The sequence below is a fragment of the Coturnix japonica genome, chromosome 7 (assembly GCF_001577835.2).
Source record: "Coturnix japonica isolate 7356 chromosome 7, Coturnix japonica 2.1, whole genome shotgun sequence".
Taxonomy (NCBI): Eukaryota; Metazoa; Chordata; class Aves; order Galliformes; family Phasianidae; genus Coturnix; species Coturnix japonica.
The window spans coordinates 27050373-27073904 of NC_029522.1; the positions used below are offsets into that span (position 1 = coordinate 27050373).

General features: G+C 38.5%; 1 protein-coding gene and 1 long non-coding RNA gene across 12 annotated transcripts in view; one reads left to right on the forward strand and one right to left on the reverse strand.

The window, feature by feature from the left end:
* The window catches only part of NCKAP5 (NCK associated protein 5), a 405691-nt gene that overhangs the window by 36371 nt on the left and 345788 nt on the right, over positions 1-23532 (reverse strand). For 8 of the 11 annotated variants that reach the window (XR_001556628.2, XR_001556627.2, XM_032445915.1 and 5 more), the window contains exons 11-15: positions 22012-22116; positions 18726-18917; positions 14404-18236; positions 13621-13798; positions 8767-8845 (exon numbers count right to left, since the gene is read on the reverse strand). Coding sequence is in view for 9 of the 11 variants with exons in the window: in XM_032445915.1 (XP_032301806.1) it covers positions 8767-8845; positions 13621-13798; positions 14404-18236; positions 18726-18917; positions 22012-22116 (4387 nt within the window). In the remaining 2 variants the exon portion in view is untranslated. The remainder of the gene's footprint in view (positions 1-8766; positions 8846-13620; positions 13799-14403; positions 18237-18725; positions 18918-22011; positions 22117-23532) is intronic. The other 3 variants (XM_032445913.1, XM_032445912.1, XM_015868903.2) reach the window with 2 other exon arrangements.
* Positions 16592-18530, forward strand: LOC116653685. The gene is made up of 2 exons (XR_004308007.1): positions 16592-16661; positions 18387-18530. It is a non-coding gene; the product is annotated as an uncharacterized LOC116653685 (long non-coding RNA).

Consider the following 23532-nt stretch of genomic DNA (forward strand, 5'->3'; position numbering starts at 1 on the left):
TATGACTTAAAGCCAGAATGAACAGAATTTTTCTTCAGGAACTCCATTTATTTTTTTGGGGGGAGGGGGGGAACACAACACACTGCATCTCTATCATGATGGTTTCTTTCTGAAAAGCCTTTATTTTTATGATATGCCATGTTGGCTAATCAAATGTCAACAGTTCAGGCCTCTGAATTAAGGTACAAATCAAAGTTTCCTGCACTCCACAAAAATAGAAAAGATAGCATCAAATCAGGAACTGGTATCCCATCCCCAGAGCAAATTTAGATAGACATATGCTGACACATTTTTCTCAGAAATCCTCCTAAATTCATTTTCAGAACAGGCCCACAGAGTCTGTATGGGTCCATTCAAAACAAACTTTTAAAGTAACTGAACACAAACTCACACAAAATGCTTTTCTGTTTGCTTTGTTGTATTTCAGGTATACGAATTAGAGTTAATAGGAAATGCATGAGTGAAGCTCCATACACACATGGCTGCCGACAGCCCTCGCCAGAAGCAAAAATTATGTAAAACAGAAACGTTTCAAACAGAGGGACTCAAAGCAGCATAGAGAATATCAGCATACCAGCAATGTGTACTAAGCACGATAATCAGGTACAGGCCTGATTTGAGTGACAAAAACAAATATGAGTCGGGGCAGACTGTAAAACAGTGAAAATCAACACAGCAGCATTAACTTCAGAGCTGAAGAATCTGACCATTCTTTTAATTGTCTGAATGAGACCAGCAGATTCTCGGTATCTTGAATAATAATTAGATTGCATCCTATATTCAATACACAAAGAGCCACACTTCTACTCATTCTTGTGACAAAATATAGCACTCCTGGGTGAATAATTGTAATGACAAAAGAATGAAATTAGCCGAAAATCATTGTGGCTAATAAGAAAGTGTTGATTCAAAATATGAATACTCTCCTCAGAAGGAAGACAAGCTAGACAGTGGGCTGCAGCAGCACTGCAGAACAACTGGCAATTAGACAAGTGCTATGTGTGCTACCTGTTAAAGTACAAAGAAACAATCTGTCTTTGCCAGGCTGTGAAGAAGGTAAGCTGACAAAAATTAGTAGACACTAAAGGATGTTAGTTTCTTATTATTGATATGTATTGGAAAGGCTCTCCATCATCTTCAAGCTACATAAATAGCAATTAAAAAAAATACACAGAAAGTTTCAATCTATTATCATAGACTCATTCAGACCATCATTTCAAAACCAATCCCTCTAAGTGCCAAAAGAGTGAAGTACAGCAGACAACATTTGTCCCATTCCTATGGGACCAAACCAACATAATGCTGTTTCAGTCTGCAGATTAGCCTGTTCACATTCTGTAGTCTTGCTCAAAGACCACACACTAATAAATGTCCAGAAGCAACTCAGAAGGAGAGGATATTTAATCAACTCTATGCACAAGCGTATGACTTGCTTCTGACGAACAAGCCCTGGGCTAGGAAATGAGGCACCGCAAAATGCTTCTCTGCATGACATGGAAGGCCACCCAACAGCATGACCACTCCACATTATCAATAACAAGAATACTGCAGCATAAGAACATAGGACTGATAACTATTGTGTAAAACCTCCCAAAGAAATGGTGCGTCAGCCACGGACAGATTTAGAACCACAAATCTGAAAATACTCAGAGCCAAACCAGTGAAGTCCCTGAGCAGAAAGAGGCTGGACTAGAGATCTCTAGTGCCCTTCCAACCGATGTGCTTCTAGGGGGTATGCTGCTACACACAAAGTAGTTGCTCTAGTTGTAATTGCAGAGCTTAGTGGCTATTAAACAAGGTTTCCCCTTAATGATGTCTTATTTCAGCTACTTCAGCTCACTGTGGATTTAATAGCTGCCTCTCAGGCTTCAAATGCAGATAGGGTGTTAGAAAATAGCTTAGTTATCGAAGTACAAATAAATGCATGTATTCTTACACCACTGCTCATGCCTATGGGATTCATGAAAAATCTAATACCTTATCACCACTTGTGTCAAACCATAACATTTTACAGTATGTAGATTCCAAGTAAGAGACTTATACTGGAAAGTTATTCTCTGATAGCTGGTATTGTTTTAGGGCTTTTATGGACCTCACACTCACTTGTAGAGACTTCTAGATATTCCACAGCTTTACTGGGTGATGATGGAGAAGATAAAACAAACATTTTTACTTTATGTGATCATGTGAAAATGAATGAATCAAGTCCTGTATCAGTGATGATTGCTAAATGGTTCTTCTCAACTTCTAACAATGGCCTGATGAAAGGAATTAACACTGACAGCGGTAAGTTGTTTTCTCAGGCATTGAGGCTTCATGACAAGAGAGATTTCTTTTGCGGTCAAAAGACATTTTATCAGTTGAATGTTCTTCTTCATTAAATGCATTAGAGGCATCCAAGGATTTGCCTGACATTTAAACAACTTCTGGATTATCCCTTTGCCTCTCCACAGTGATGTGGATCACCTCTCTTTACTGAATGCAAAGGCTGTAATGCAGATCAATTTGTTCACCATCTTTCCTCTGTCACTTATTCCGTTACATTTATCTCAGTAATTCATTACAGACCTCACCTAATCTGCCTCCAGGTTTTGAGGGTTCTTTAACGTTAATGAGCTTGCTCAAATATGTCAGGCTTAATGGACATGTTTTAGGATGATGCATGTCAGGCTTAATGTATTTACCACATTAATCAAGCGTGCTTCCTTCACATCTATTTCCATTCCCTGAGATGAGAAAACATGAATTAAGTAATTATTTACTTAGTACTACAGTAAAAATAACCAAAGCTTATATAGACTACAACATGGCGGATGAAACCAAGACTTTTCCCTGGCAGAGGGGACTGTCCAGTCTTTCTAGTTCTGCTATTGGAAGCTTAGCACAAGCTTCCTAAAAGCACAGACAAACAGCAAACTGTGGAACAGACCACCGAATAATTTATATAATTCAGCATGTATGTAAAGCAAATGGCACATTTGGAAATAAAATCTGAAACTTTTTCAGTTCCCCTGCACGTCAGATCTAGATTTTAGAAAGAAACCTAGGCCTATCCAAGAGAAAAAGGCAGATGATATGGGTAAGGACTTGTTAACTACATATGATATCAGTAAAAAGGCAGGCTTCTATATCATGGTTTAGATTCATGGGAAACTGGATAATCAGCAATACTGGGACACTACACAAAGGTTTAGAATGACTGCTTGTTTTAAACAGTGCAGAGAACAGGAATGAGGCAAAAATTGAAAAATAATGCCTTGGCAGTGAATGAATATATTTGTTGGAAAAGCATACTGAAAAATCAGAAAGAAAAGAGGAGTCAGAGATGAATGAATTCACTTGAGGTACTACAATGAACACAGATTCTTTTCCCTACAGAAAAATCTGTTTAGGAAGTGGATACACAGATATGGTTGTCGTCTTCAGTATTTTCATAGCTTGATACAAATAATTATAATGCTGACATTTCATTATAAGTAGAACCCACTCCCATCTACAACACTTTATATGTCCTGTGTAGTTACCATTCTATCTTCAAAATTGCTATCAAGTTTCTTGCAACTTCTCTATAAAACTTGCTGCCAAGGACATTTCTGTTTTCTATTGAAAATATAGTTGAATCATTTTTCTTTCCTGCACAGAAAGCTTAAAGTGGTGGACTTTAAAATACAATGCAACATGCAAAATACCACCACCAACCAACAAACGTTCCGCTCTGGAACATTAGGAATCCATGGAATTTAACTAAACAGTCTCTAAAGAAGAAAAAAAAGATCTTTAAAGTTTTGCTTAAAAGACAGACTTTCCTTTTTATTTTATTTTTTCTGACCAGATTGCCTCTAAATTAAACTGCAAAACCCTTCTGCAAGGTTATTCTTGTAAAGCAGAAAGAAAGATGACAAAGTCTGCTATAAGGCAGATGATTATCGAGAACTTTAATGGAAGTGAGCACTGGGCTACAGCGGAACTACAAAAGAATTCCCTGACCTCAGTGTGTGTTTTTGTTCCAGCAAAATGCAGCAAAGTCTACAATGCACTTTTAATGTTGCTTTGGTAATGCGGATGCCCAGCCCTCCATCCAGCTTGAGACCTTCCAAAACCTTTTTAAGAATCTGCAGGCTTTTTCCCTATATTATAAAAATGACAGTATCTACAAGGTTCCCATTTAATGCTGGATGAATCAATTTTAAGCAAGTGACCTGGACCTCCAGTGAAAATTTAACAGAAATTAGACTCGAGTCTTCCTTCAAAGTCTGACAAATTCTGCCTACGCTTACCTTCATAATCTTCACCTGTCTCTGAATTTCACCTGAAATACTTGAAACAAACAGTATGGGTCAATGCCACAGACAGATAATTTATTTCCAAGGACTGCAAATATTTCTGCTGTGGACTCTAACTCCTGCCAGGGCATTAACTCCCATTTCAACTTCTGTAGGTTGTATACTTGTACTTACAGTGGACCGAACAGAACCAATAACAGTCAGATACATTTTGGATTACTATTTTTAATTTTTGCATTATCAAGTATAGTATGTACATGCTAATACAAACTCCAGATCTATTCAGAATTATCATCATTTCAATTTATCTGTACTAGTAATGAAATTCCAAGTGCCTAGAGGACAAAACCTTCCTCCAGTGCTCTCCCTGAAGTCAAAGCTCAACAGGCTGTCATTAAGAACTGAAACTGGCTCTTTAGTTCAGCCACTAGCATATAAATATAACATTTTGAAGCCAAATTTTCCCATTCAATAGAACAACTCCTCCAGATAGACTGGCTATGCTTACACATCCCTGAACTCCAGTGCTTTAGACCAAAATAGCTTGTTTGATTGATTTAGAGACTACTGAGAATAAAATGACAGCCTAGATAGGTTTAGTTTACCCAAAAGGAACCAACCTTTACTGTGAGTATGGTAAAGCACAGGAATGTGTAACCCAAAGAACCTCTTGATGCCCATTCCTGGAGGTACTCCAGGCCAAGCTGTATGAGGTCCTGGGCAGCCTGAGCTGGGGAGTGGGAACCAGCTCATAGCAGGGGTTGGGACTGGTGGGCTCTGAGCCAGTCTACGATCCCACATTGCCTTTACTTTAGACATAATGCCTTTGGTGTAACTATAATGTCTTTGGTGTAACTATGACTGTATAGCACAGAATTTTCATTTTAATTTGTCCATAAGAATGAATTCTTCAATAATTATACCTTGTTTTCTTGTGCTGTGTTTTTTTCCCTCAGAGCTGTTTTTCAAAGAAATCTCTTAATACATCATAATGAATAGAATCACACTTTTTCAGGAGTGAAACATTCAACTTTGACGACTGCCTTTTTCTACCCAAGATGTCCAATTATTAACCTGTCTGTGTAAAGATGTCATTTGTAACTGTCTTGTAATATTTTTGGCTAGTGTGACAATGGGAAAATTCAAGACTGGATGTAAACAATGAATATTCTATTCCACTGGGGGAAACAGAATTCTCTTCCTTTGTAAAATGAAGGCTTTTTAATGTTTACATTAGAGCAATACTGTCAGGAGCTTGACACATTCAAGCATTGTATTCAATAAAGGAATTTTATTTATATGAATGTCTTGAGACCCTGCTGCACCTGTCTGAGCTGAGGAGTCTCTCATGGCATAAAGGGAAAGTCAACCTTTTTATCACATCCTTTCTCTTATTAGGTACTTTAACATTTCCCCCTTCACCACTCTTAAAACTCAACTACTTTATTGCGAAAGGCATGAAGAAAGAGCTTGAGGATACAATACTCCTGGATTTTCAGATCTCTTGTTTATGAGAAGAGCTGCCAGTGCCACATTTGACATCCTCACTGACAAAAACATCCATGGTGTCACACAGTTATCTTTTAAAAAGTTTATAAACTTTCTACACATGTGCTTAAGCAGAATATAACAATATAAATGTCTGCTTTGTGTGGAAATGATGATGTCTTCCTGAAATACAGGTATTCCAGATGAGGAATTTTATATTACTACACATGCTTGTACACTTTCAATGCAGCAAAACCAAAGAGCCAGCAAAGTATGTAAATTTGTTTGGATCACAAAATGACAATAAACTAAAAACACAGCAACTGGGACTTCATGCAGAATATCTCTATTGGGAAGTGATGAACAAGCAATGTCTTACACAATAAGAACTCTGAAGTCTACTCAGTTACGTACATCTTGTTCATCAGCCAACTGGGCAGCAGTGCTATCGATTTAAGAATTTTCCACTGGCAATTACAACACTTACCTTTCCTATTATTCCTTTACCAAAGAATATCTTCTGTGCTTAATCATAGCCTTTATACATCAGCTATATATTCAGCTCCACACATTTTAGAACAAAACCAGCAGAACAAAGTCATTAAAGTGCAGCTACAAAACCAAAGCTTGGTTTCTTAAAATCACCGTTTATGATGGTGAGGAATGCAGACCAGTAAAGAACTGATTTACTACCCACTGCAACTTTCAAGATTTCAAAGATATTCCTGTCCCACAAGAACCTCAATTACTATGAAACTCTTCCGTGAAAAAGCACAATAAAATAGCAGGCATTACTTTTGGAGCATCCCTCATAGTTTGTAACACAGGAAGGTGAATTTGTCTCTGTCACATCTCACGTAATTCTCCCAACCAAAGAAATTTCTTAGGTGTGCAGAACTCTGTACCAGAAAAATGCCAGAATGTCTAGAAGGAATTTTGTTAAAAGAATCTGAACCAGACCTAGGAAAGTTTGCTGTCCATAAAGAACAATGTGAATATACAGCAGCAAAACTCCAGTGCAGTATGAAACACAGCCTGATGAGAGGGGCATAAAACACAGTAAGATACTGATTTAGGAGCACTTGGGAAGTGCAGTTAGATCCATGATTTCAATTTCCCTGCCTTGCCCTTGTCCTGGTGAAGTAATGACTTGACTCCGTGTGCTTGTGCCAACAAATTTGCTCAGACTTCTATTATTTGTACTATGCCAATACAACCTATTGCACATAATGACACTCATCATCAGTTTCTTAACATCAACAACCAGATCCTCACAGCAAATCCTTTGAATTAATCCAGATGCTTTAAAAAAGCAGAACAAGGGTAAGTGCCTGGCTACTGCAGTGCCACAAACTGTGGACTTGTATAAACCTGGGCCACAGATTTATCTGTCACTCTATCACCAGTCCTGAGAAATTGCAAAGGAAAATGTCTTTTGGCCAAGAAAGAAGGTGCTTTGATGCACATAAGGTTATATTCACAGTGATGACCTCTCACATCTACCTGAAGGCCTCATGAACCCAAGGCATGACAGAAGCCACCCCACTCCACGATTGCTACATCCTGTCAGAGACCCAGACTAGGTGCATGAGAGATGGGGAAAATATAAACACTACATGAGAACCCACTGACTAATATATGAAAATATATAGTGAATAGGTTTCAGTAACAGTGACCAATTACACAGACAAATGCCAAGGAAGCAGTGAAGTCTTTTCAGAACAGGGCTCTGCAAATAGCTTTGATTTCTTGATCTGCAAAACTGGATTTAAAAAATAAAACCAAATATTTCACATCAATTCAAAGAAAAGGTTTTTAGAACTTTGGGTTCAGGCAAAATAATTTGAACAATTTTGGGGGATTCTTGTTTGGGCAGTCTCTGGTAACAGAACGAAAGGCTTTAATTCATACAATGAGGAACAAACATTTCTCTTCTTAGGACTTGAACCTATCCAGTTGCAGAATCCCATCACAGTCTTATACTGCCTTATTAAAGTTCTTGCTATTTAGCTACTGCAACAGAGCCAAGGTATGGCAAGGTTTCAAAGAATTCAGAGATCTCTGCTGCAAAGAAGACAGATTTCATTTGGTTGATACCAGGATTGAAAAGGTTGTACAAGTCAATAAGGCATGCAAATGTTACCCCAAAGGAAAATGTGTTTCAGCACAATACCTTTGGTTCAGCCTAACTTGCTGGGTTGACAGCATTAGTGAAAAGAAAGAGCTTCTGGCTAATACAATCACTCACAGTGTCCTGAAAACACTGAATCAAATTTTAACTACAGCAACAGTCAGCCAACAAAGGGAACTTGCTAAGGGAGATTTTTCTTTTATTCACTATCAGTTCCTTACAGTGATGACATACTGCTCTAATACCCATCTCAAAAAAAAAATGCTGCTTTGTCCTCCACTGCCTATTAGATATTTTAAGAAGCGCTGAAAGTTCACCTGTGGTTAAAAATTAGTGTGTGTCAATCACAAAAAAGGGCTGATGGTGCCACCCTCCTGAAAAGCACATAGCAAAGACAGCTCATTTTCAATAACAACTTCAAGGTCTGCTGAACAGACACCTGGTTTGCTACTCATACGGGATAGTTTATCACAGTAATTATTCTGCTGTTTGGAACTTTACTCTGAACTCTACTCATTCAAGGATAGACTGCAGGGTTACGGTACATCAGTATTATTCCCACTGAAAGCATCATGCACAACAACCTTTGAGTTAGGTCACTATATGTTACCCACTAGTTTTGGAGATTGAAATGGTATTTCATAGCCAGGCTCTTAAAAGTCCTTCTCTTAAGCACTGCTTTGATCCACTGTTGATTATGGTACATACATACTCATCTTTTACATAGTCAGTGGAATCCGACTACTAAAACCAGAGACAATGAATGCTAAAACCGACATTATGTGGGGAAACAAATGAAATGAGGAGAATTACACATTTTTTTTCCCCCCCAATAAAAATCCAGTGTAAAAAATAATGTTGTACCTATCACATGACTCTGACATGTAGTCCTTGTCATGGTCTCCTCCTCTTCTTCTTGCAGGTTTTCTGTGACTACGTTAGCCTGTACAAAAGTGAGGAACATCTGTGACTCTGTTTATATTGCTTCATGATAACTACAGAATATACTTTCAGAAATAAACCAAAGTATAGTTGTACGGTAACTCATGCACTTCAGTATACAGCCTGTCCCATTCTATTAACAATATCAGAAATGACTTTAACTCCATTAAAAATCACAACTTGCAACAAAAAGCACCCTTGGAAAACAAAATTCTTCTAGAAGTCATCTTTTTCTGCTTTATTTCTTTTTTTCCCCTTAATAAAGAATTACACTCAGGACTGCCACTCTTTTACTTTGTTTTCTACAGAAACATCAGGTTTCAGACTCTATGCAAAAAGAAAAAAGCAAACTTATGTGATGTAAAATCTCTCTAGTTCAGTTTCCAATCATTTAACTTAGTCACTTATGTTTCCACATCTGCTTAAAACCATTTTAATTGCTTAACAGAGAAATAACTTGAATTTAAGAATGCAGTGCACACTAAGAGCTCTTAAGTCAAACTCTTCAGATCTTAAAAGTACATGATCAGGTGGAGGGAAGTGATCGGCCCCTCTACCCTGTGCTGGGGAGACCGCACCTGGAATACTATGTCCAGATGTGGTGTTCTCAACACCGGAGAGATGTGGACTTGTTAGAGTGCATCCAGAACAGACATATACAAATGATCCAAGGGATGGAATACCTTCCCTGTAAGGACAGGCTGAGAGAGCTGGAGCTGTAAAGACTGGAGAAGAGAAAGCTCTGGGGAGACTTTATAGTGGCCTTTCAATATCTAAAGGGGCGGGGGGGGTGAGGGGGAGACTATAAGAAGGAGACAGACTCTTAGCAGAGTTTGTTGCAACAGGACAAAGGATAATGGTCTCAAACTAAAAGTGAGGGATATATAAATTGGACAAGAGGAAGAAATTTTTTTCTTTACAATAAGGGTGGTGAGGCACAGGCACGGGTTGCCCAGAGAGGTAGTAGAAGTGCTGTCCTTGGAAGCATTCAAGGTCAGGCTGGATCACGCTCTGAGCAACCTGACTGAGCTGTAGATGGCCCTGCTTGTTGCAGGGGAGTTGCACCAGATGACCTTTAAAGATTCCTTCCAATTCAAAAGATTCTATGATATTCAAACCTCTTAGATTCTGTTCCTCTGCACTCCTATATATATACATATATAAGGTATCTTCATACAATAGAGTGAAAGCCCCCTCTATTACATGCCATCAGTGAACATAATTCAGATCCAGGGACATATTTTTCTGCTGTAGTCTGTAAATCAAACAGCAATGAAGATACTTGCAGGCTGCAGGAAAGAGGAAAGCCAGCACTGCGGAAAAAAATGCTGCCAAGATCTCAGAAATCTTAAATTGTTTGCTAATCACTATTTGCAGTTTTACTCCACTTATGGCAAACTCCTTATAACATCAAATAGATACTGTAATCTAAAACAGTAGAATTTATCGTAATTTGCATTGCATATCTTTGATCATTCTATGTACTTGTCTGGCTTACAGAAGTAGCCCTATTGACCCCTGGTGACAAGCCTCAGTAAGACATGGAAAATCCTCCATCTATAAAAGTGCATTTGTAATCTCTTAATCCCAGATATTTGATTTCTTCAGAGAGGAGGCTCTTTATGCTATGGAAAATGAAGAGGAGAGTATGTGCTCATTTTACATCAAATTATGGATAAAACAATTTCTCACATGTGCAGACCGTATGGCAGTCTGTGGCTTGCTACTGATGTGACATTTCAGAATATTAGATAGATTTCTGGATGTTCCCCAAACACACTGAACTACAGACAGGCCCTGCTATCCAAAAAACTGGTGTCTTGATTTTGGTGCCACGCTTTCACTCCACAAAGCAAAGCCCAGGGCTTTTCTAAATTACAACGGGCTGTAATAAAATCACAAAGATGAAATGAAGCAGTGCAGCACAAAAATGATTGTATCTCACCTTAAGCTTCAGCCAAGGACATGAAAAAGTATCAGAGAACGTGGAATATCCTTGGTGTGAGCTAAAGGGTTATGTATTTCTGTTGGCTGGCCTTTAGAGCAAAGTGCTTTTTTGATGAACGCTAACGGGAAGTGAATCCCTTTGAAGGTGAATGCACACAACTGCCATTGGTGGGATATCGCTTTTTCCATAAATTCAGTGGCAGTCAAGCAGTAGTGTTCCTTGTATGAGCAGAAATCAGAGGTAACTGGTGCATACGTTATGGCATAATAGTGCCCCAAGGCTTTACCTGGTGCATCATAAGAGAAGAAATTTAATTGTCAAAAAAAAATGGGCTTTAAATGAAAAAAAGAAAAAAAAAATCAACAAAAAAGCCCTCTATAAAATTAGAGTTAAAAATGTTATGGCCAAGATTTAAGGAAGTATATACATGATCTGCAGTTTCTGCACTGAATGCACTTTGCTGTGTTCAAAGAGGAAAATAAAAAGTCCTCTCAGTTTAGGGCTTTTCAAAAGATTCATGTTGTTTTCTCCAAAAGCATTCACTTGGTGTTTTTACAAGCAACATAATGCACAAGAGGCCATTCTGACACATGTGACTGTTTTCAGTCACAGCTATCTCCCAGTCATCTGCAATCTGCTTCAAAGGTAGCAGACACCAAAGAGCAACTGAAAATGATCGTAATAAGATGCGTGAACTTTGAATTTACAGGCTTTCTATTGTTTTCCTTGCAAGAGCTTGGAGGGCCAGATGAAATCTCACATACTGTAGAGTCTTATGGTGCATCTCTTCCTTAAGTTAGCAGTAAGAACAGTAAGCATCTTTTTATTCTCTTTATTTTAGATGTTTTCAGCCTTTTAGCATGAGATATTTCTTTCAGGAATTGAATGACACAAAACCAAAACACGAAACTCACAAAGATGAAGCACATAATGTAACTCAGCCTCAAAAAACAATACAGAAAATGCTTTCATTCTGAGGGAACAAAAGAGTGAATGGTATAGCACAGGTACTGCCTTTTCCATGTGACTAATATGTCCGTTAAGGCTAAGTGGAATAATAAGGATTTCTTCATTATTTATGTACATTAAGAACAATCTTTGTAGTTCTCTAATAAAATGAAGTGTCTCATTTAGGACTATAATTGCTTCATTTAGAAAGATTTCACAATCTGACAGACAAAAAAGCACAGCAAATTATTGCAGCATTAGAAAATAATAAGAACAAAATTGTAGAAGCAATGTACAGAGTTTTTCATACTTCTGTACATTGAAGATATACCCTAAGCTGTCAGGACCATATTAAATGGGGCATAGTTAAACTGAGTGGCTCTGATAAGGGGCTCTGCTTTGCTATCAACGTTCTAGATCAGTTGGATTGAATTTCCTGCATATTGCGCATTTCCACACTTTCATTCTCTCTCTTTCCTTTCAGTGACACTACAAGGACAGCCTTAGATATGCTTATAATTTGTGGTTTTATAATGCAGGAGACATCTACATTTTCAAAGAAGAGACGATACCACAATAGTCAGGGAGGAAAAGTTTTCCAAAACATTCATTCTCTGCATGTTCCTCATAAGTTTTACAAAATGACCTTGTGGACACTCTTAAGGAAGACGTTTGCATTAAATAAAAAACCACTTGCCTGAAGCTGATACCTTAACCTTAAACATCCTAAATAACAGCAGAGTTATTCCATTTCCTGTTAAGAAGCCCTTTGAAACTTTTATCATTGAAACACATCCCAAAGAATTTTTATTCCAAATTCTGGTGAAATAGTGAAATAGTTGCATGTGTTGTACTCCCACAGTTTGGCTTTATTACAACAACAAAACCAACAGCCTCAGATTCATGTTCAGGATATATATTTGGCTTAAGTTTTCAGAATATTTGGTGAAAACAGTGATTATTGCTAAAAATTGTCACAATAATATGGTCAAGACAGCTACCAGGACTGAGATAAGAATGCTCAAGAAGTTAAATCACATAAAATCAAGTTAAAGCATCTCTGTACTCCTTGTGCTTGAACTTTAAGGCATCGTTGGAAAGGCCCTTGCTAGGCAAGAAATTGCTCACTAAATTCCATGGTTTACTACTAAAAGCTTCTCAAGGAAGTGCACCCATTCAGCATGACTTCAGGCTACAATCCTGAACAGTGTGTATATACTTTTCAAGGTGCAGAAATGTCAGACACACACATAACCTTTCAACAGAACATAAAATGATTTTTCATCTAAATTGCACCATTCTTACTTGCTGGGTACACTAAATAATCAGGATTAGTTAGTACTGGAACATAAAACTAGCTACAAGGCATTAACAGGGAGATATGCTGTGGTACAGAGCTATGGGTCAAATGTATGCTTTTGCTTATGGAAGATTCCCTCTTAAGTGATGAATATTCCCACAGGCGGTCGAACACTTCACCTTTTCCCTATGAGCATTGCACTTGTTAGGCTTAATGCTTCCTATAACACTCAGAGTAATGTTCAACGCTGGCAGGCATGCAATTTTCATAGAAAGGGGAAAAAATGGAAAAAAAGAAAATGGTCCTATTATTTCAGAGTACCACAGTATGATTATAACATTGCTGTGCATATATCTCTGCTGAAATTGAATTGCCAGAAGAAGCAGGAGGGTTTTCACGACTAGCTCTGTAATCTGGCCTATAGTCAAGCTGCCAACTTTTGTATTAATTCACAATTCTCTAGCTACACAAAATCATATATAAACAGTTATTATCCTGTTTATCTGTACTGGCAATAAGGAGGAGCACATCCAGAAGTTAAAAAGACGGTAATAATGCTTTCATGGACTAAAGCACTTACCAGGGTCTGATTCTGCATCCCCATATCAGCTTTTGTGTTGCTGTTTTTCTTGTGGTTTCCTTGAGAGCTGATAGAGTTGCTGTGAAGAGAGGAGCCCTGGGAGCTGCCCTTCGACACACTCCTGTAGGAAACATTATTTGATCCACTTTCTGTCTGCTGAGCTGCTTTCTTATCAACTCTGCAGGTAGAGAGTGATTCCTCTGATAAATTACATTGCCCTTCTTCAATCACTCCACTTTTCCATTCCTTTAATGTTTAAAGTAACCTCTCTGTATCTTTCTGTCTCTAGACCTTTGAGTGATAAATGTTTCTAACTAGCCTTGATCAAATCTGTCACTTGCAATTTCAGGTAGTATATCAATTTAGTCCTGCACATATAATGATTTATTTTATATTTAGGACTGCTGGGGGGCAAATGTGAAAACACGGTATAGCAATCGCTAAGTTTTCCTGTGACCAAAGGTTACGATAGGTAGAAATGTAACTAACCTTGATTAGTTCCCAAATGTTTGCAATACGTGAAAATGGAAGACATTAAAACATGCGCCTAACATCCATATTTCTACCAACTTGCCATTCTACAATATCAAAGACCTTTGGTTTGGTTAACAAAGTAACTTGAACATAATTATCATCTCATTCTTAAAGTTTGTATTACCTTAAAGTCCTGACAGTTTACAAAGTGATTGTTCCAATGTATCCTTAGTCTAAAGGCAACATATGTTCAACTTAAGAGTCTAAGGATGCCATAAAATCTACAGCACACAACAAAACAGCCCATACCTGTTTAGAAGTTCTTTCATAAAGCTGTCTTTTGGTGAGTATGGAGCAGTGGTGGAACATCTGACTTGTTCACATCCCATCTTGCCAGACGTGTTTTGCGACGGCTTCAAGATTTTAAACTCCATAGCATCATCTAAAAAGTCACTGCTGTCCGTTTTCCTGTTAATTTCATTTTCCATTTTGCAGTGTTGTTCAGGTTGCTTTTTTTCTTTTCTTCTCTCTAATTTTGACTGCTTAATTCCAAATCCTGAAACTCTCGGCTCTTTTTTTTCTACTTTTGTTTTAGGAACATCAGGTTTCCTGCTGCTCAGTGCTGGCAGCTTACTCTTTCGAAAGCCAAACCAACTAGCTATAGAGGGCCCAGTCTTTTGTTTGGTCTCTACAGTGGGAGATTTGTTTTGTTCCTGACCCTTCTGGACATTTTCTTGGATGCACAACATGACCTTCTCCTCTATCGTAGGTTGTAGTGCAGGTGAACTAAAAACATCAGTAACATGAGAGGCTTCCGCTAATTTTAAAGACATCTGCTGTCTCTGTGATTTTATTGCTTCCAGTTTATGCGGACATTTTATTCCACCCAAGCTATGAACTGATGAAATCGGTTTGGAAGATACAGTAGCCGATGCATCTAACTCCAATTCTGCTGGCAAAACACTTTTTTTATTTACAACTTCGTGTTTTAAATTTTCACTGCTTTTCTCACTCTGGACAGATAGACTGCGTGCATCTTTCACATAAAATGATTTGTTTCCATCATGTTTTGAAGCATTTTGAAATGAGTCTACTTTTGGAGATGATCTGAATGGCAGTTTGCTTGGGCTTCCATGCTGGTTATTGCTATTGCTTCCAAGAGAACCTTGTCTAGAGTAAGAATTTTCTGTGGTTTTTGAAGTATTTGGAAAAGTCTCTTGTGTTGCTGCTGACCCAGGAATGGCCTTGATTTGAAGTCCTTCCATGGCTGAGTTCTGCCTTGTTAGAGAATTTCCCCTGTCAGAAGTGTTTGTAATAATCTGAGTCCGTACTTTTCCAAGACCTTCTGTCACAACGGCAGATGACTTTTCTCCTGTATGAACGCTGAAACTCTGACTTCGAGCTTTCGCTCCATTCATGCCCAGAGCTGGTTTCAAATGTGACTTGTTGCTAGAAGAAAAAGACCTCTTAACTAATTTGCTTTCTATTTCATCTACTCTGTCTACCATCAAGCTGCCATTTTCATGCAAATGAGGTGATGCTGCATCCATGCTAAGTCTCAGAGTAAAACTATCTTTTATTTCGGTATCAGACTTAGAGTCTTTTAACTCAGCATCCACTGTACCTTTTTTGGCCACACATTCATTTTGCTTGTGCTTACTTGTACTTACATGGCTTTTGGAAGCTGCATTTATACTATCTTTTTCCTGCTTCCCTGGGACGGTGGAGCTCTTTCGGAGAAGCTGAGGAGATTTGACAAATAATTTCAGTCCTACAGGGAGACGGGTCTTCACTCCTTTCTCATTAGAGTTTTGTGTGGCATTTGCAGTGTCACTACCATGAAACAGTGTTGACAATGGAGAATTGTTTACCTGAGATAGCAAGGGCTCACTCACACTTGTTGTATGACATTGAGGAGTTGCAGGGAGAATGGTTGGCATCTTTTGTGGCTGATCAACCCCACTGTCACTGGAAATATCCTTCTTGCTGGAATGTCCTTCTTGTGAAGTTGTTTCCAGTGACGGACCCAGAGGAATGGACCTGCCTGTCTGAGAATCTGTGTTCAGAAACTCACGGTTCCTGTGGAAACCCATCTGATTAGCGTTTTTCAGGCAGACTTGCTTTGTGGAAACTTTGGAAAGTCCTGGGCATGCACTATGGGGTTGCTGAGATATACATTTATTTTGCATAATTGCTTCAGAATTTTCTTGAAGGTAAGATAACTCAGTTTTGGCCCCAGAAGATACACTTTTTGCTTGCATATCATGACTAGATTGATTATGGACGACAGAGTTTGCAATTCCTTTTAGTGGTGATGATTTTAGTATATTTTTTGCTGTTTCACCTGGAATGGCTCCTCCTAACTTCACAGCTACAGGTGGTGAATGAGCATAATCAGGACGAATCAATAGGGATGTTGACCTGCCTGGAGGAAGGGGTGGGGATGGCGACCTGGCTTCTACAGTTGCTAAGTCACGATTAGAATCTCTAGTTGGAGGTTCTCCATAGTCAGTAGGCTCTATAAGGTGCTGAGGCAACAGTGGTGATGCTGGACTCTGACTCTTTGGGTACTTTGGCCCATTGTCTCTGCCCGGCCGCTTTGAGTTGGGCAGGGGGTGGGCAGGGGGCTTTGGAACCTGGAAGTCAACTTTTGAGTTAAAATTACGAGGTGGACTTTGTGCCTTTTTGAGTCTTGAAAGCTTGACAGGTGGCAGAGCAGGTGATTTTTCAAGGGTTGCAGGGGTCACTGAAGTTGCTAAAGGTGCCTCCTCACTCCCCGTCATCTTGTTTTTTTGTGGAGAAAATTTACCTCTGCTGGGTATTTTAGTCAAGATTGGCTTTTGATTAATACCTGCATGAACAATGGAGCTTGAATTGGTCTTGTACGATACATCATACACTGGCTTCACTAGTTTTTGTCGTGGGGCATTTTGCAGGATTCCTCTTCCACAGGGTGAAGATTCACTGCAGGTTGTGGCGACAGCCATATTTTTATTCCCTGTATTGTCTTCAAGAGTCTGTTTCTTAGTTTTGTCTTCAGGTCCTTCCAAAGCAGTGTAGTCTCTAGCACTCGCTCCTGTCTGCAAATTAGCTATTCCCTGAGGTCTAAGTTCAGTGTATTCTGCACTGCACCTGCTTTCTGGTTGGTTGATTGATATTTCATTTCTTGTTACAGTGACAACTCCAGTTTGATGTGAGCTGAATTCAATAGGCTCACCATCCTCAGCATCAAATATTACTGTAATGCACTCCTCAGAGGAAGTCTTTTTTATGACTTTTTGTTGTTTAATGAAATTACATGTCTTTGGCCTAATGTCTGAGTGAGCAGATGTCTGTCTTTCCTCTTTGTCACTAGATATAAACTGAGAATTCTCTGTGACTATAAGCATGTCAGAGTTCTTTGTGTACTTCTCAGAAAAAGGAGTTGCTAATAAATCTGACGGACTTTTCTCATCACTGCTTTCTATGTGCAATTCATCCAAGACTTCATTGTCATCAGTATCTGAAAGCTGAAAATTAAGGTCCTTCCAGCCTGTATTAGCATGGCTTTGATCTAACTGTAAATCAGGCAGCTTTGTTCTGGTGCACGACTCTACTTCTGCCAGAAATCCACTGACAAAACTAGTCAATTTTTCCGGTCTTTCCTTTGAATTAAAAAATGAACTTCTTTCTGGCAAATGTTTCCTGTTAGGATCCCAATGAAAGAGACTGTCAGAAACACTGTGAGTTAATTTATTGCAATAGATCCTGCAGTCTTTGCTTGGTACTTCCTGCAGCAATAATGAAGATGAAGAATCATCATCCACATCGTCATGTGAATCTGAATCATACGAGAAAGTTTTGTTATGTTCAACGCAAATGCTCCCTATTTCCATTGGCTTACAATGAGTCTGCTCATGATGGCTACCACATTTAACTCCAGGGGAATATATTCCTTCATTGGAGTTCATGCAATCTTTGTAGCCCCATTTTGGTATTACTGAAGGTGATTCAAGTAATACTTTTTGCCTCTGTAATTTCTTCAGCCCTTCTAGGATATGGTTTTCCTTGATACGAGTTGGAGGCAGATCATCTGCAGGACTAGAGAGGTTGCTTGGGAGTGAAGAACCAATGCTTATTCTTTTATCCCAGCTCACGGATGACTGTCAAAACAAAATAAAACTCACATATTACACATTACTCAAACTTGCTATTAATAAGAAAAGTTACAATTTTATTAAAGAAATGTTGGAGCACATAGTACATTACATTTCATTCACCGCTATTAACAGCAATCTTCTTTTTTAATATAGGACTTCATACTGGTGTGAAGGCCACAGTGGAATTAAAACCTTTAGGAAGAACAACGTGAGTGGTAGGATTAAGACAAAGAAGGAGAAGAACAATTTGGATTGTGAAAAACAGAATAAATGTCAGAATAAATGATGAGACTGTGAGCGAATTGGAGTGATGAGGGAATTGTTAGAAAGAGTTAAAAGGGAAGAGAGCGAGAGGAAGGGAGATAGAAGGGAGAGAACTCCTACTGAGTTTTTTGACAAGTGTTTTGAATGTGAAAGAAAAAAAGAGAAGAAAAAAAAATATTTCTGAAAGTCATTGTAAGCTAATAAATGAAGCAAGTTAATTTGAATTACCCTTTTGCTGCACATCTTCCCATCATTCCAAGTGTAGGAGGAACCACTGGAATATTCACTGCAAGCACTTGAAAGGGAGAGTTCACTGCTACTGCAGCTGCTCCGGGGATACAGGCGGCTAGGACCTGTCACATTTAATTGACTGTGGCATTTCAAGACAGGTATAGTGGATTTCACATTCTGTTGGCATTCCTAAAACATGAGAAGAAATAGAAATATCTTATGGCTGGAAAAAGATCATTTAACTTCCGCCTGATTAAGAAGGACAAAGACAAGCCAAGTAAGCTACTTACACATTCCTATTAGGCCATTAGTGTCTGGTGAATTTAAAGCAGAGAACTAAATTAAAAATTGCCAATATTTTCATTTGTCAGGGGGAAAAGCCACAATCCTCTATGTTTTCTTTTTTACTTTCGAGCCAGTATTCTACTCTTCCTTTGCTAAAGACTATTTAGTCTGCTTGAATTATACTTTGTATATAAGCAGCATGCTTCAGTAAGATACAGAAAACAAAGTTATAAGAATACAAGTACATCTTGACAACTGCATTATAGCCCTAGAATGTAACAGATGAGGCTGTATACCCTGGACAAGGTAAATTAATTTAGTATCCCGACCAGAATGTCCACTGAGAATGGAATCTCTCCATTACAGTCTAATTTTGGTTTCCTATCTAGTTCAAAGCTTTGTCTAAGAAACTCTCTGACGTAGGACAATCCATCTTTGTGTCACTTGCAGACAGCTGAAGCCTCTTGCTTATGCAATTTATTGACACTTTATGGCTGCCTTTAGTACTTGTGTAGTTATCGCCCCGCTCCAAATGCAATTTCAGCTGACTGTGACTAAGTGCCAGCTTTGAGGAAGAGAGTAATGAAGAGCAGATAGCACTTTAGGTAAAATATTAAACCTCTGTAGGAGTATCTAGGATGCCTTTAATTTGTTTTCAAACTAATACTCTTGTGCCTAACAATGTTAGATCTTCTTTAATGTTAAGAGCCTGCACCATTCTGTTAGGCAGTTCTCCAGTTTCCTTACCAAATCAGACACCTTTTTAATTACCAGTAGCAAAAAACAGAATGACACAACTCTACTCTTTACAAAACTTTGCTTTGAATTTCATTAAGACAGAACACGATTGTGCAGCCTCAAAGAATGTTTACTGATTTTTGCTTAGGGATGTAGACCCAATCCATTTTGCTGAGATTAAACATTTACCTTCATATTTAGGAAATGTAAAGTCCACAAAATAATTTACTAAAACTGTACGTGAAACACACATCTGCTTCATGCAAATCTCTGGAAAAATATATAGTTGGTAGGCACTCCTCATGCACTAACATTTTTGTTGTACTTTTCCTAATTTCTTCCATTTATTCCCCCACAACCTTCCATTTATTATTACTAGGGTTGAACCTTTTTGGAGTTAAATGGGTGAGAGCAGAATTTTTACTGCTAAGGAGTTCATCAGTACAGCTATTCATCGCTCAGCTGACATAATAATGTTCTGGTTTTGACAAACATAACTACAGGGCAAGTCATTACTCTCTGTCACAGGCAAAACCTATGAATGGGAAAATCATTTAGAGGTAGCAAGAGCACATTTCACCTCTGGGAGTTATTGGTACATGTCCTCCTAGGAAGTCAAATGGATGCAGGAGGAACAGACTTTAAATCTGTTGGCTCTGGGAGGAACACATGCTTCAGCATCAGAGGCAGGATGATACCTTTGTTTTTAGCTTTGAAACAGATTTTCTTGCTTCGTGGAGACAGATTATTTCTGCCACTGTGATTCCCATGGGAGACCACTCATCAGCTGCCACATCTATGATGGTGTCACGCCCAGTAGGGCTGACTGTATAGATGCCAATGGCAACATGTGCTTGTTCTGGCTGTTTCAGACGTAGCAATGGAAAGACCCACCATGTCAAAGTACTGCCCTTTATACTATGCCATGTCCCAGTCAGCTGAAGAGAAGAATGTCTGTAAAATACTTCTGTATAAGAATACTCTGTAAGAGACAGAAGGAGACTGCAGCATACTGAAGAGTTTGCCTTCCCTTCAGCTAGTCTGCAGGCCTGGCTACCCCTTTACTTTGTTTCCCTTGCACCAAAAGATGAGAAAGGTATTTGCTCCTGTAGTTTTAACATTGTGAAAAACAGGTATCTAGGCAAAGCAAAAGAAGTGTTTATCACTGAAATCATCTTTATTGTTGGAGAGATGAGAAAATGTGCAAAAACATCACAGCGTTAGAGATTCTGAAGTAGGATATCCACCTCACTGCTGGATTACCTTGAAGCTACCATAAAAGGACTGCAATTTTCTCTGGCAATTTGCCTGTATTCTCCAAACTCTTTCAGAAAGTACTTTAAATTGCATGTTTATGATGCATTAATTAAAGACATTTAACTTGCACGTGGGTTTGTTAATTGACATGGTGAAATTTTAATTTCTTAAATTCTGACTTCAAAATCATTACCTTTAACAAAATTAGAGTACAAAGGCCTGAATATAATATTACAATTTAAACACATAATTTTTGCCAGACATCACAGGGAACTGAAAGAATCAAACTACAAAAGAGACAAAACTACTTATTTAGAAAATCCTAACCTGAAGGCTTAATTACATGTTATGCAAAGGGTTGTTAGCATTTTTGTGAACCTTTGAAACAATGCCTTTTCATTACAATACGTGCTACAAAGGAGATCACATTGTTGTTGACATTACTATACTTGGAGATCAAAGGCATGCACAGGTTCAATGTTCTGTTCCTGTTCTCTTTATTCCTCTCTATCTTCATGTGCTTTTGTTTTCTAAGCTACTTTTCTCTTTGACAATGAAACATGAAAGCCACACTGGCTAACGTTTTGCCAAATAAGCACAAAGCTAAGCCCATCAGAAAAAAAAAAATGCAGAGCCCATGAATTTTTAAAAGTTCATACATAATATATCATAAAAGTGGATGAATAATATGGTGTATGGGCTTTAATAAAAAGCTCCTTGACCATTTCTCACAAATTCTGAGATGTAATCAATACCAAGAAAGGTATCTTGGGGACATTACTAAGATTTATGCTTTTTTGCACAGAGTGACACTATCTGCTTACTGTATCAACTGAGGATACAATATTGAATTTCAGAGAACAGAAGGAAGAAGAAGTATTGTTATCTGCCTCAACAGTGCTTCAATTCAGAGATCGGCTTTATGCTTCATCCCTGACATCAGACTTCTAAGGAGAAAAGGAGGGGTCCGAACGTGGGATACAAGGACAGCACAGAAACTCACGTGAATCTGAGCGTCAGCAGGTCGCGACTGCACCGAGCTTCTGCTCCATTCTACTTCTGACAGCAGATCTCCAGATGAGAGGTCTAAGATGCGCGAATGGAGTTTCTGCAGGGGAGGGGTAGAAGGGAACAAGCAAAGCATAAGCATCTGTCAAGTATGCAGCAGATCAGCATTTTTAAAATTCCAAACTCTGCAGTTAAATTTCAAGGGAAATAAAGACCCCGAGGTAAAAGAAGATTTGTTCTAATTCAAAATGTTGCTGTTCATGCTTGTTTTGTCCAGGACTTCCTGTGTGAAGAACAGGTCGTTCTTCATCTAAAACAAAATGTACTTTTTCTCCTAATCTCTGCTTTGTAATTTACTACTACTTAATATGCAACAATGATAAATGAACAGGAGTCCCACCACTATCCATAGAGTTTGACAGGTTTCAGGGAAAAAACATAAAAATGAACCACAGAATTAACATTTATAAATCAATCAACATGCTAATGTTGTTTTATTTACAAGCTGCTACACCGTGAGTGAATGATTGCAAAAGTGACCCTATTTTTAAACAGCATTGATCTGCTGAAGGCCTCCCTTGCACACATTTTAACTCAAAGTCATTAATGTCATCTGTTAGGAACAATTAATGTGAATAGAAAATAATTGCATCAGGGAATGAGGGACTCAGAGGATTTTGTGTGTTAATATTCAGATGCTGTTCGATTATATACACAGTTCTTTCCTTCAGTTTTGCCTGGAAGGACAACTAAGCTGGTGCTACTTCCTCCACATTCACCTGTATTGTAATTACTAAGGCTTTCAGTATGCATTAAACCTGATTTGTTTTAATTGCAGTTTCAATAGAATCCGTGATTTATGTGAATGCCTCAGCCAATGGCTTCAAAAAGAAGAAATATCTGCAGTACTGTCAATCACTGGACCAACATATCACATAACATAACAGGCAGTATAAATCTTTCTCACAGTCCACTGAAAACAGTGGAAAAGGACTTCAAGAGAAGAAAAAAAAAAGACTCTCAAACATAAGGAATTTAGATCAGGTTCTTGAAATTTTCCCATTAATTCCCCAAATCTACAAATTGGAGACCACATTGACCAACTGTGTGCAACTGAGGGCTCCACATGGAGGAGCAGACAGCATGTCACCACTGTGGCACTTTGATGGGGGCTTTGGTAAAGGATGCAGACTCTAGAGGAGGCTTGTTGAGACTGAATGCATGGCATCACCCTGCTCACCTCGAAAACGTGGCAAAAGAGGGAAAAAGAACCTGTAGTCACTGAAGACTGCGCAGTACTAGTAGTGCTGAGGCAGTTCTTTGCAGTCACGCAATATATCTCACACCCAGGTACACCTCTAATCTACAGAACTCGCTAATTAGTAATCTGGGAGTCATTTCTCAAGGGCTACATATCCATCCAGATTCTATGCAGTGACTTTTAGGGAGATACTATGCTGTTGCAGAAAGATTATGGCAAATAGTTTCAATGATCAATGCTCTGTAGAATCATATT